The sequence below is a fragment of the Calidris pugnax genome, unplaced genomic scaffold, assembly GCF_001431845.1.
Source record: "Calidris pugnax isolate Ruff unplaced genomic scaffold, ASM143184v1 scaffold952, whole genome shotgun sequence".
NCBI classification, from domain to species: Eukaryota; Metazoa; Chordata; class Aves; order Charadriiformes; family Scolopacidae; genus Calidris; species Calidris pugnax.
Genome location: NW_015092814.1, coordinates 267,543 through 281,202, shown reverse-complemented (window position 1 = coordinate 281,202; position 13,660 = coordinate 267,543). Strand labels below are relative to the sequence as shown.

General features: G+C 48.8%; 1 protein-coding gene across 10 annotated transcripts in view; it reads left to right on the top strand.

Annotated features, from left to right (window-relative positions):
• Positions 1-13,660, top strand: part of LOC106900603 (excitatory amino acid transporter 4-like) — a 38,513-nt gene that overhangs the window by 8,370 nt on the left and 16,483 nt on the right. For 5 of the 10 annotated variants that reach the window (XM_014962721.1, XM_014962719.1, XM_014962722.1 and 2 more), the window contains one exon: positions 5,011-5,128. The exons of 1 other annotated variant lie outside the window; for it this stretch is intronic. Coding sequence is in view for 4 of the 9 variants with exons in the window: in XM_014962716.1 (XP_014818202.1) it covers positions 11,787-11,833 (47 nt within the window). In the remaining 5 variants the exon portion in view is untranslated. Of the gene's footprint in view, positions 1-5,010; positions 5,129-11,318; positions 11,834-13,660 lie in introns of those variants that run through there. 4 more of the 10 variants (XM_014962717.1, XM_014962716.1, XM_014962718.1 and 1 more) reach the window with 4 other exon arrangements.

Sequence of the window (13,660 nt, the reverse complement as noted above, 5' to 3'; positions counted from 1 at the left end):
CCAGCAGAGGCTACAAAGATGCTCAGGGGATGGAGCATCTCTCTTAAGAGGAAAGGCTGAGAGACGTGGGACTGTTTAGTCTGGAGAAGACAAGACTCAGAGGGCATCTCAAAGGTGGGTGGCAAGAGGATGGGGCCAGACTCTTCTCAGTGGTGCCCAGTGACAGGACAAGGGGCAATGGGCACAAGCTGGAACATGGGGAAAAACTTCTTTCCTGTGAGGGTGGCAGAGCCCTGGAAGAGGCTGCCCAGAGATGGTGTGGAGTCTCCATCTCTGGAGACATGCAAACCCACATGGACAAGTTCCTGTGTGACCTGCTTTGAGTGGACCTGCTCTGGCAGGGGTTGGACTAGATGATCTCCAGAGGTCCCTTCCAGCCCCTACCATTCTGTCATTCTTTGATACACCATTTTTTAACTACCACTTCCATTGTCCCATCAGAAATTATAATCCAAATATGCTGGCAAGTGCTGTCAGTGACAACTACATCACATGCTCTTTCTCTTTTAGCCCCCCCGGGCCTGTTCTCCTTGGCCTTTCCTCTCCCTTCAGGCTGTGTCAAGGATGATGCAACGTAGCAGCCTGGATACAGGGGGACACTGCAGAGCTTCATGAGAGCTGCAGTCTGTCCAACAAGGTAAAAAAATTGTCATGAGAGGCACTCAAATGAAGAAATATTACAGCTCAGGTGGGAGTTGATTTACATCAGTCTGATCCAAACCAAAACATTTATTTACATTTCTGAATTTTCTTGACCTTCGTGTGTTGCAAGAGTTCAAATTTTGACTTTTTGTTCCAAAATAGGGCAAAAATAAATGTTGAAATATTGGCATTTCCCATGGCAATTAAATTGTTATCTGAGCAGCTCTGTGAAACACGAAGGAGATTCATTTGCAGAAACTCTGCTAACTTGGAATGAAGGTCACAGCTGCATAAGTCCCTGCTGGTCCCTGGGCCAAGTGAGCAGAGCAGGACACAAAATTAATCCCAACCCCCAAATTAAGGTTACTGTAACAAGGAGAACAAGACCACGGAATTGCAAAATCCAGGGAAGGGAGGGTTGTAGGATTGCTTAATATACAAGAAAATCACATCTTTCCCCAGGACAATTAGCAACTGGGAATATCCCAGTGGCTTTCCACAGTCCAGCAGAAAACATCCATGTTCCTAAGACACATCTAGGTAAGGATGGGTCATGTACATCCTCCCAGTCATCCGCAGGTTCAGGTGACAGGGCTGTGTGCACTTACACCTGCAATTCCTTACAGCATGCTCCTTAAAGGGTGTTTTTGTCAGCAGTTCAGATAAATTGAGCCCTTTCAAAAGGCTAATGCAGTAAGTGCTTATTGGAAGTGGAACCATGGGCTGGTGGACACAGCCATCTGCTTGGGGATTTCTGACCCAACCCCGCAGCCTCAATGCCTTATCCAGGTTGTGTATAGCACACTGAAATGGCCATAACTGCTGACAGAGATTCACCTGTGGGGTTTTTATCATTACATCATGGATCAACACTTAGCCCATCTTTAGGTGCTTTGATTTTTAAACATCAATGTCTTTCTTAAAAATCAATTTCTTAAACATCAATGTCTTGCTTAAAAAACAAAGAGGTGATAAAGAAGTTGTTCTGCTGGACCTGCAAACCTCTCTTCTAGACACACAAACCCTCTGTAAAAATCTGTCTCAAGAGTCCTTTGCCCAGAACTTTACTAGTTTAGGACTGAGGTCTAAGTTGTGCTGAGATACAGACTGAGGGCATGTTTAAAGAGGGAATGGGTGCAAAACAAACTGCCCTGTCCCTATGTAAGATTTTTAATCTGCTTGTGAGATTAGCATAAATCATTTTGAAAGGTTGCTTTGTGGAGAAAATCACCAGGGAGCTGATTTGGGAAAACTATTTCAGGCTGTTTCACAACAAGCCCTTCCTTTATCTTCAAATGACTGTGTGAGGATGGCATCAAAAGACCCTTTATAAGTTGACTAAGTGACGAGGCGCAGTTGTCATGTCTTTTCTCATTGCTGTCACAAGGGTGACATTGTGAGTTTCCTTTTTACCCACTGTTGATAACTTAGAGTATCACATGGCCTCTGTGTGATGTGTATGATCAAGTGTGCACTCAGGGAAAGAGGAGGTTTGGCGGGTATCTCACCAAGGAGTTTGTTCCCCAGTGTTGCTCCACCCAAGAAAGACTTTGCCTGAGCATCAGGCACCTCTGTCCCATGGGAGTTGAGCTCTTCACCTCCTCCATAGCTTCAGACTGCTGCTCTGAAGGTGTCTGGAAATGGCCACATGTGCAAGTTGAAATGAAACACGGAAAAAGTTGCTGAAGGAGAAGGTTTAAGGCATTCATTACGGTGAGTTTATGCCTGAAAAAGGCCTGGAGGTATTAACCTGGGGATTAAAAAACTGGGTAGGACTTAGCACAGATTCTTGGAGCCCAGATGAACTTCAGGGATAGGAAGTCAAAAAGGACAATTATTCACTGTTAGCCAACCATTTCTCCCTGAGCTAGATTCAGGGAGATTTCATGCAGAGCGTTTGAGGGATGGCCAAGTGCGTGGCAGCTCTGCCCCTCTCTGGGTAGTGCCAGAAACGCACTGAGCACGAAGAGTGCTCGTTGCTGCAGGTCTCTGAGCCCCCAGCAGACAGCCGCCCTGAAGTCAGGCACCCTTCTGTAAGAGAAGCTGCTGGCTAAGGCACTGAGAGAAGCAGGGGCACGAGGAATAAGAGATGTCCTTTCTCTGGATGGCCCCACTCGTGGCTGTTGTTGTGGACCCAGCAGAAGGAGCAGGGAAGACCAGCCAGGTACCAGGCTGTGCCGCTGCGATCTGCCTCCTCTCCCCCTGTGGCTGGAGTGGCTCTCAGCAACATTTCTGCAGGAGGGTTTTGGGTGCATGGTGCCAGCAGACTGCTGGAGTCTATTCCTCATAACCAAAGACATTCCTTTTGGAATAAAATTATCTTCTTGTGTAGCCCATTCCAATATGCACTTTGCTGGAAAGGTGACTGAAATTTTGCAGTGTACAGGGCTTGGTTTTCCAGCCCCTGCTGACACTTGCATGACCTGAGACCTTGTGCAGCCTTCGATAGGAAGATTAGGGCCATTTCCTCTATTTACATGTGAGCAACAAAGTCATGTGAAGACCAAGGAATTAGTTGGACGCAGACAGTGTATCCTTGTCTCCCAATGCAGCAACGGCCCGTGCCCGTGCCAACTTGGCAGATGAAGCAAGTTAAAACAAGGGAGAATGACAGAGGTAGTCAAGACCCCAGGCTGCAAATAGCCCATCTAATGACTGTCCTAATTTACTGTTGGACTCAATGATCTTAAACGTCTTCCAGCGTAAATCATAGAATGATAGAGTGATGGAATCACAGAATCATAGAATAGTTTGGGTTGGAAGGGACCTTTAAAGTCCAACCCCCCTGAAATGAGCAGGGACATCTTCAACTAGACCAAGTCACTCAGAGCTCCGACCAACCTGGCCTTGAATGTTTCCAGGGATGGGGCATTGACCACTTCTGGTCAACCTGGTCCAGTGTCTCACCACCCTCAGTGTAAATAATTTCTTTCTAAGATCTAGTCTAAATCTATTCTCCTTTAGTTTAAAACCATTAGCCTTTGTCCTATCGCAACAGGCCCTGCTAAAAAGTCTGTCCCCATCTTTCCTGTATCCCCTCTTAGGGACTGGAAGGGGCTCTAAGGTCTCCCCAGAGCCTTCTCTTCTCTTCAGGCTGAACAACCTGAACTCTCTCAGCCTTTCTCATAGGAAAGGTGTTTCTATGATTCTATGATTAATGTCTGCAAAACGCCAGTTGGTGTTGGGAGTTCCTTCCTGTGACCTGGGCTGAAGAGGTCTAGTTCTCCTCTTCCTGCAGAGTCTGATTGGGACACAGGGCTCGGGGGGGTTTCAGTTCCAGGACTCTGTCAGATGAGCCTGATACTTAGGCTTTGACCTGCTCCTTGATGGATGAGTTCAGACTCTATGGCAAGTTCTAGCTGCAGACCCGGCGCGTGGCTGTTGGTATGCCGGAGCTGGAGCACACAGCAAAGCCCCTGCCCTGGTGCCACCTGAATTAATGAAAAGGCTACTGTCAGGAAACAACTGATGTGTCCCCTGTGAGTCACATATCTGGTAGGAATAGAAACAGAGGTGCTGTTGTAACCTTGGTGCTGGAGCTTGTTTTTTAGACATAGTTTTTCACGCTGCCCCATTCAGAGCCCAGGACTGGGTGTGTGGTACTCACACCTGCAACCTGAATGGTGCATTAACCTGACAGTGCATTAATGGAAATTTTGAAATGTGGGACTTCTACCAAAGAAACTGGAGGAGGAATCAATATTTAAGAGATCAGTGAGTAAAGACGGTGGAAGTTTTGCCTGGTTCCTTGACAGCAGAGTCTGGCTCCCTGACAGACTGTGTTGCTCATGTATTTCCTTTGCACATGCAGTGACTTGATTCCTCCTTGTGACTCACCCAGTACAGCAATGGGAAATTACAGCGATTTGGCTGGGGCACAGACACATGTCCACCCCCTCAAGCAAACCCCAGGGCTGTGTCTGGATCTCTGAGGTCCTGCTTACACAGCCTGGGCTGGTGAAGGACCTGCTGGTTCAGGGCACCCAGCTGTTGCTGCTGGATGGGTTCCGCACGCAGCCCCCCTCATGGAAGGACCAGACCGAGGGGCAGGGTGGGATCTGGTTCCCATTGAGCAGCTCACCCCGCGCTCTGTCACTGCTCATTCTCTTTTCAGCTTGTGTGAGGAAGCAGAAGAAAGTGCAAAACCACAGCAGTGTTAAATCCAGTATAGACCATATGTAACATCATGGTGACAGGTGCTTTCTGTCTTCTGGTCTCCTGCAATCGTCAAAGACTTTTTCAGTCTCCTCCTACATGCCACTCCCCCACCCCCTGCCGCTATGTATCCTGAGCATATTACAGTCTTCCTTTCCCCTCTCAGGAGGTACTGCTCAGAGCTCTCCACTAACGCTGTACCTTTCTAAGCAGAAAATCCTGCATCCTGCCTTTGAGCTTAAAGAATTAAAGAACGAAACAACTCAGAATAATCCCCCAAGACGAAAAAGACCTGCTGCCCTTCCCGCGTGACAACTAGCACTGGTTCCAGGTGAGTGGTTTTGTTACAAAATCTGAATGCATGAATAAGAGCAGTGCCAGGTCCAGGGACTGAGGCAGGACAGGAGGATGGCAGATTTCCTTGGGCATACGCATGGGAGAGCAGCAGGATAAGCTTTCACCCTGCTCTAGGACAGGGGACTGCGCAGAGGGGAGTGCTGTGAAAGTGGGACTGTATGCTCTGGGCTGGGGCGAGATGCCTGGAGAGCAGCTGGAGAGAAACAACCTTACCACAGGATGTTACCATGAGTAGGGAGAGGTGGGGAGAGTGGTACTTGTCCTCCCAGTGTTGGGCTTAGGCCACAAACCAGCTGATCAGCTGGTGATCACTGTTGGGCTGAAATTCCTGCCATTGCAGATTGCCCTCCCCTTAGCTGCTGCTCTCTCCCAGAGATGGGTCAGTGGCTGGACCCTGGGCAGATCTGTTCTCCTCCTGGGTGGAGTTGTGGTAGGAGTTGGCTGGGAAGGAGCTGGCTGCCAGGTAATGAATGGAGAATGGAGATGCCCTAGCACTTCACTGAGCCGAAAGCCCTGCCAGGGGCTGCTATAGCAACACAAAGATGGCTGAGTTCACACCAGCTGGGCTTGTGAATGGAAATTTTCAGCATAGGCACTTTGACTGCATTGCTTTCAGCTTGTACTGCCCTTCCCAAGGGTGGGCAATGGGCCAGGCTGCATGAGGGGTGAGGATGCCCCCAGCCAGGAGGTCTGTGAGCCCTCTCTATCCTGGTCCTCAAGACTGAAAAAACCCAGCTCATAGTGCAGTGGCTGGATTCAATGTTGCTGACCACAGGCTCTGAGCTACTGATGGGCGAAAGTGAGGCAGGAGTGAGACATCCACTCCTCCTTTGCAAATATGGTCCCTGCAACGCACTTATTTTACACAGCTACCGGTGGAGTGACTGTAGCTTCCTACTCTGGAGTGCCAATGATCTGCCCAAAAGCAAGCAGGACTTAATAGCTGCTGGCTGCAGTTGTCAGGCCACTGAGCAGAGTCCTGAGGTGAAGCATGGCCCTGCTTGCCTTCCCTTCAACAGCCTGGCACATCTCTTCCTCGCGCAGGCCTTCCCTCCCTCCATGCAAGCACTGGCTATTTAACTTCTGCTCTCTCACTAGGTGACCCAGCACCAGAAGCTGGATCAGAACCAGATGAGTACAGCTTTCTCAGTGACCCCTTGCCTTGCCCCTCCATATCTGCCTAGCTTGTGCAGAGCTCTTCCCAACCCCTCTCTCCTGCAGAGATTCCTCCCTTTTCTCCCCCTTGGGGTGCTTCCCTGCTGCTATCTGTGGAGAATTCCCTCCTTGAAAATCTTGTTCATTTTTGTGTGGAATATAATAGCACAGTTTCCTTGGAGACAAGAGGAACGGTAGGCTCAAAAGTGCTGATTATTTCACAGTCTCTAGCAAGACAACAGAAAAAAAGATTTGTGTTAGCAGAGGGAAGAGGGAGCCTGGGGTAGCCGCGGTCAGGGGGGGACATCTGACTCCAACACGCTTTTCCAGTGTCATCCCTTTAGCAGGAAGGCTTGCCCGAGTGCCACGCTTGGTGCCCAGGGCCGTGGTGTGACTGTACACGCTGTACTAACACCAGTGCTTTGGGCTTGTATTGCCCTTCTTCCCACAGTCCCTGGAGGCTGGTAAACCTGGGAGAGACTTTGTGGTGGGCATTTCTAATTTGGCTGACTTCTGTCAGTCCCAGGAGTAAAACTGACTAATTGGATTAACCCTTGTGTGTTCTTCTATGCAGACATTAGCAATACAGGGCAATGATGTAAAGCACCAGCATTTCAATCATTGTCTCCCATCCATTTCTTCTGAGGAGTGACAACTGGGTTTGTCCCAGAAAAGAGCCTGAACCCCCTGGAGACTAGAGGTCTCCTCTGCTGTGTTGGCCACAGTTTTTTGCCTTCCTTGCTGTTGGCTATGTGCTAATGGCCTGACATCTCTTGGACACGCTAACAATCAGAAAGCCACACCAGTGTGCTATAGGCAGGCAGAGGGAGCAGGGCATGAGCTGACTCGTGATGCTCTGCCTCATGAGAGAACAAAGTGCAGGGCAAGAAGGCAGATAAAGTCTTCACTTGAAGTTTGCGTTTACTTTCTCCAACCCCACTCACCATGGCAAGAGTGCCCTGTATATCCTGCCAGTGGTCAGGACCTTCCTTGTCCCAGAGGAGTATCTCACAGTGGATCATCTTGACCGACAGCTCCCCCTCAGCTGAGATCTGTCCAAGAGCCTCAAATGGCAATTGGCCATTTCCATGAAGTGGTATTTTCATGTTTATCTTTCAGTGTGGTGCAAGAGTACTGTGCAGGGGTTAGCGGGATAGAGAAGCATGGGGAGCCAGACCAGAGCCCTGTACTAATTATACATGTAAATTAGCTCCAGGACACTGCCGGGGGAGGTGCATCAGTGCTGTCTGAAAGGTCCTGTAAAGCCTTGTCTCACAGCACATCAGCAGAAGATGGGGGATCACAGCATGGCTGAGGTTGGCAGGGACCTCTGGAAGTCATCTAGCCTACTCCCCCTCTGCTCAAAGCAGAGTCAACCAAAGCTGGTTGCTCAGGACCATGTCCAGTCGGCTTTTGAATATCTCCAAGGATGGAAACCCCACAACCTCTCTGGGCAGCCTGTTCCAGTGTTCAGTCTGCCTTACAGTTAAAAAGCCTTTCCTTATGCTTAAGAAGAATTTCCTAGTACTTCAGTTCATCTTCACCACCTCTCATCTGGTCACTGGGTGATACTGAGAAGGGTCTGGCACTGTCTTCTTCACACCCTCCCTTCAGGTACACATTGATAAGATCCCGCCGAGCCTTCTCTCTTCCAGGCTGAACAGCCCCAGCTTTCTCAGCCTTTCCTCGTGGGAAATGCTCCAGTCCTTTCATCATCTTCATGGCCCTTCCTTGGACACTCCAGCGTGTCCATATCTCTCTTGTACTGAGGAGCCCAGCACTGGACACAGCACTCCAGGTGTGGCCTCACCAGTGCCAAGCAGAGGGGAAGGGTCACCTCCATAGACCTGCTGGCACAAACACAGCAGAGTTTCTGGGCCCTAGTGCTGGTCCTACCTGGGGACCAGGGAGCTCTGGGGTCCCAGGGGTGGTGTACTGAATGGAGGCCCTAAGAAAAGGGCACTGTTATTAGTGATTTGCAAGTGTTTAGTTTCATCTGGACCATATAATGTAGTCAAATGCATTTCCTCTTCACCCAGCACGGTTTGACCCTGACCATCGCCTGGACAAAACCAGACCAAAGACCTTCTGCAGTTTCCCCTCGTGCTCAGAAAGCTCGCAGCCCGGTGACCCCAGAGGCTGCTGCCCGTGAGGGGAGTGAGGGCAGAGCTGTGCCAGCCCCGGCGCAGATGGAATTCCCCTGCGCTTCAATGTAGTTTCTGTTCCTCTGGTGAAGGGGCACTAAGGCCTGCGGAGCTCTGTCTGGGCACTGAGTTCCCCCCACTGGTTACCAACACAACAGTGAAACGGGTTCCCTGTGGGCAGCACAAACTCTGTTCCTGGCAGAAACGCAGCTCATCACTGCTACACAGAACGGACCTTCTCTGCCCTGTCCTCTGCCACGCGGACCCGGGCCCTCTCTTAGCGGTGTAGCTCCGCAGATGCTGATGCCCCCCATCTCCTCCAGCTCCCCGAAGTCCTGCCCCCAGACACAGCCCTAGGGGCTCACAGCACGGGCACTGCCCCGATCCCAACACAGCTCCTGTGGGGCTCTGCAGAGCCCCCCCAGACACCGGGACACAGGTGGGCAGAGTCTTGGTGCCTGCCCAGCACACAGACCGGCTTCACGGCCCCTGTGTTCCTGCAGAAAGACTCCCCTTGTCCCTGCTGACAGTGGAGCGCTGCTGGGGGCTCCCAGGGATGCCAACTGCCTCAACACACACCTGCAAAATCTTTCGCTGCATGAAAAAAACCTTCAGAAATACAGCCTGTTTCTTGATGGTACCGTTTGAGTAACTGAGTGTGGGAACATTTCAGTGATGGCAGCTTTATAAAAGGTCAAACATAAGTTGATTTTTTTCTGAAGCTCAGCCTCTACAGAAAACAAATAAGAATAAATTGAAGGCTTTCACAGTTGCTTTCTTTGAATCTGAGTTAAATGCAAAATTCCTTCAGCAAACAACTTAAAATTTGCCCCAGCAATTTCACTTTTTTCTGTTGTTGTGACATAGCAGACGTGCATGTAGATTTGTGAGTACTAAAAGAAAACACACAATTTTGAGCATTTAATGCTTTTGAGCATTTAATGTTGCAACATAGAAGCTGTGTTATTCCCCACAAGCATAATTCCTTTATTGCAGTACAACGTCTGAAATGTCAGCCCTGTACCCGCAGGGGCCAACTCCAAATACCTGGCCTCCAGGAAAGCCTTGTCAGGGAGCAGAGTTGGTGACTGGGAGCCAAGCACAAGGAGGTGGCCAGTGAGGCAGGGTCTGGCCAGCAAGAACGTAGTCATGTGGTGCCAGAGCAAGTCAAGCAGGGCAGGCCTGGGGACACCACTCATCCTCTCCCAGGTGGAGTACGCTCTATATTTGTAGGTCATCATAACACCATTTTCTTTTCTGTCCCCTAATTTCTTCCATAATCATTCCTCTCACTGCTTTTCTATCAGCCTGTGCTTTCGTGTGATACTGCCAATATCTTTTTGAGTCACTAGAGTGTACAATTAAGAGTTATTCTTCCTATGTTTACTGCTTTTCACTTGCTCACACAGCAGTTCATCTTCCAGGTCACTTGGGAGCAGATGAATAGCTCAGCACTCGGTGCAGTTTCTTATTGGACCCCACAACTGAAACCTCTCTGTTGGCAAAAATATCCATGCAATTCTACCTATTTTGATTTTGCCTGGCACCACAAGTGATCGTAAGGGGATCTTCCCTTTCATCCCATGATATATCCGTTGCTTTAAAAACCTTTCATACAGGATCCTTGAGAAAAGTTTTTTAAAAAATCTGGTTGATCTGACACTGAGGTTATATCCTTATTGATGTGGGTTTTTTCTTTAATTAGATGCATTTGAAGATTGCCTTTTATTGCTCTCCCTAGTTCTCCGTTTTAACAAGCTGGCCTTTTCTCTGGGAGAGGGGCATGGGTAAGGATGTGGGGGGCTGTATGCCTTTAAAGAGTCTGTAGTCAAAGGATACATTCCAGGTAATGTATGATGTTTTTCTGCTGTGTGCAATATTTTACTCTCAGTTTCTAAGTCTGGAGCTGCTCGGTTCTGGCTGTTTCAGGGGATGAGACTCTCCCCACATGCCAGCAGGCTGCAGCAGAGCCGTGGAGCGCAGCAGAGAGCTCAGCCCATTGCCGGGGCTGTGTCCGTGCTGTCCTTACGAGGGATGGGCAGGCTCGGGTCTGTGCCCAGCATCCCCCACTCTGCAAATGTTGGAAAACACTCCGTAGGTTGTAGCATCAGGGCATATTTGCATTCTCTTGTCACAGGTCTGAGAAGAGCTAGGATACCCTTCGGAAAATGAACAGAGTTTCATGTCCTGACATTGCTTATGTCCTTTTAATGATACAGGCACATTTAAGGACAGGGGTGCACATGGGGGCCAAAAGTATGCAGCTTGTCACAAGTGAATGCAAATATGCCCTGATGCTACCACACTTAGCATTCCACCGAACCCGCCTTCCAAGGAGTGTGTGATGGGTAGCTCCACGATTCCGTGATTCCTCTTTCCCCTCAGCCTCCCCTTCTGTCTTTAAACCACGCTCATGGAAAAGTGCTCCATGCTAGAAGGTTTCAGCTCTTCTGATGTTGGCTGCTTTAGCAGAGACAAGGTATAAAGAGGAAGGGTGTTCTTCAACGTACAGTACCAGTTGGAACATATGCATCTCAGTTGATTCAGAGATTTCTTGTTTTCTAGCCCTTTACAGGTCCTTAAGCACTATTGTCTTCCTCCCCCAATGTTGGAAATCTTCTCCCTGGGTAGATGGGAAAGTAACCACAAAAAAATCTGCAAAGAGCAGAACAAAGAATATAGTGCAAAAGTCTTTCTTCCCCATTTTTTACTTTCACCATCTTCTGGCTGATGTCCCTAAAATAGCCAAAATTCCACTGTTTATGCGAAACCTCATTGCCGGGAACTAGGCATTAGTTTTGCAACACTGACTTTCTTGCAAAATATCCTCTGCTTCCTGGTTCTAGCCTTGAAGTTACCTCAAAAAATGCCCTCTCAAATGTCTCAGTGCCTCTGGCAGAGTGAAGACTGGAGAAGCAGCCATGAATAGGAGAACTTTCACCAAGAGAGCAAAGCCACTTTCTTCCTCACAAGAAGGAAATTCCAAGCCATTGACAGATCGTTAATCTTCGAGAGTATTTTGGTGACTTACTTCAGCAGTCTGAGAACTTCCAGCTGATGCAATAGAGAAGATTTACACAACTTCAGGCCAGCGATGCAGAGGGAATGTACTGTGGAGGGGCCGCTGTATTGCAAAATATGTAGATGGAGAAAGGGAGCGAGTCAGCAAGAGGGTGGGGACATCACAGGAGCAAGTTCTGCTGGTGTGTTCCTTCTGTGCGATAAGTTTTGCTCTGGAAAGGCTGCTGAGCACATGGTGGAACATGGGATCAAACGACTAATCCTGAACTTTCCCATATCAAAATAGAAATTTCATTTTGTTTGCATAAAAATATGCTTTATGGTGACGTGGATGGGGAGATATCTGGAGAAAAGAGCAGGTGAGTCCTTTTATATGTGTGTGTATATATGGGAATTTGTGCTGTTGCTGTGGTATGGTCCAACTCTAAGAAAAGCAAGGTTTGGAGGAGAAGTGAGTCTTTGTTTCTGTACTCCTGGTTCAGCACAGGTCTCCTCAGGTCACCGTGTTGAATGGGAAGCCTGGTTTGTGTGTAGCAAGTCCATGATGGGTGATTTCAGAGCCATCACTATGACTCTTTTCAATTCACTGAAGAGAGGTGAGCAAAACTTTGACCTCCAAAGTCAAAGTTAGGTAGCACTTCACCTTACCAGTGGAGGCTGGGGTGTTTGATAAAGAGTGAGTGGTTTGGAGTAAGAGTTTTAGGGGTTGAAACTTTCTTTGGTAGTTCTGCTTTTAGAAGCGATTGCCTTAGTGCTTAGGTTGCACTGCATCCCTGCTGACTGGGACACAGCCAATGTTATTCCAATCTACAGAAAGGGCATGAGGGAAGACCCAGGGAACTACAGACCTGCAAGTCTAACCTCAGTTCTTGGGAAAATTATGGAGAAGATTATATTGAGTACTATTGAAAGCCATTTAAAGAATAATGCAATCATCAGGCACAATCAACACGGGTTCACAAAAGGGGAAGTCCTGTAATCAATATGATATCCTTCTATGATAACACCACCCAACCAGTGCAAGAAGGGAAGGCGGTGGATGTAATTTTTCTGGATTTTAGTAAGGGTTTTGATACTGTTCTTCACAGCATCCTTCCGGACAAGTTGTCCAGCTGTGGGATAAGTGAGTTCACAGTGTGCTGGGTGGAGAACTGGAGAGATGGCAGACCTCTAAGGGTTGTAGTGAATGGGCTACATCTGGCTGGGGACTGGTTGCCAGCGGTGTTCCTCAGAGCTTAATCCTAGGGCCAGTGCGGTTCAGTATTTTGATCAATGCTCTGGATGGAGGGGTTGAATGCCCCATTAACAAGCTTGCTGACGATACCAAACCGGGAGGTGCTGTTGACTCTCTTGAGGAACAAGAGGCCTTGCAGAGGGATCTAGATAGATTGGAGCATTGGGCAATCATCAGCGGCATGAAATTGAACCAGTCCAAGTACCAGATTCTGCACCTGGGATGGAGTAATACCAGGCACAAGTATAAATTGGGAGAGGAGCTGCTGGAGAGCAGCCCTGCAGTCTGGGGGTACTTGTTGGCAGCAGGCTCAAGAGGAGCCAGCAGTGAGCCCTGGCACTGAGAGGGCAAACTGCATCCTGGGGGGTAACAAACACAGTAGAACCAGCCTGCCAAGAGAGGGGATTATCCTGCTGTATTTAGCATTGGTGTGGCCTCACCTGGAGCACTGTGTGCAGTTTTGGGCCCTACAATTTAAGAAGCACGTGAAGGTCCTTGAATGCATCCAGAGGAGGTCAGCAAAGCTGGTGACAGGGCTGAAAGGCATGTCCTCTGAGGAGCAGCAGAGCACTCTGAGTTGGTCTTGCTTGGAGAGAAGGAGGCTGAGGGATGACCTTACTGCTCTCTGCAGCTTCCTGAGGAGGGGACATGGAGAACGAGGTGCTGATCTCTTCTCCCTGGGATCCAGGGACAGGACGCGTGGGAATGGTTCAAAGCTGCACCAGGAAGGTTCAGACTGGATCAGGAAGCAGACAGACATCAGGAAGGATTTCTTTACCAAAAGGGTGGTCAAACACTGGAACAAGCTTCCTAGAGAGGTGGTCGATGTCCCAAGCTTGTCAGTGTCTGTGGCATTTGAACAATGCCCTTAATAACATGCTTTAACTTGGTCAGCCCTGAAGTAGTCAGGCAGTTGGACTAAATGATCAATGTATGTCCAGCTTTCCTTTCC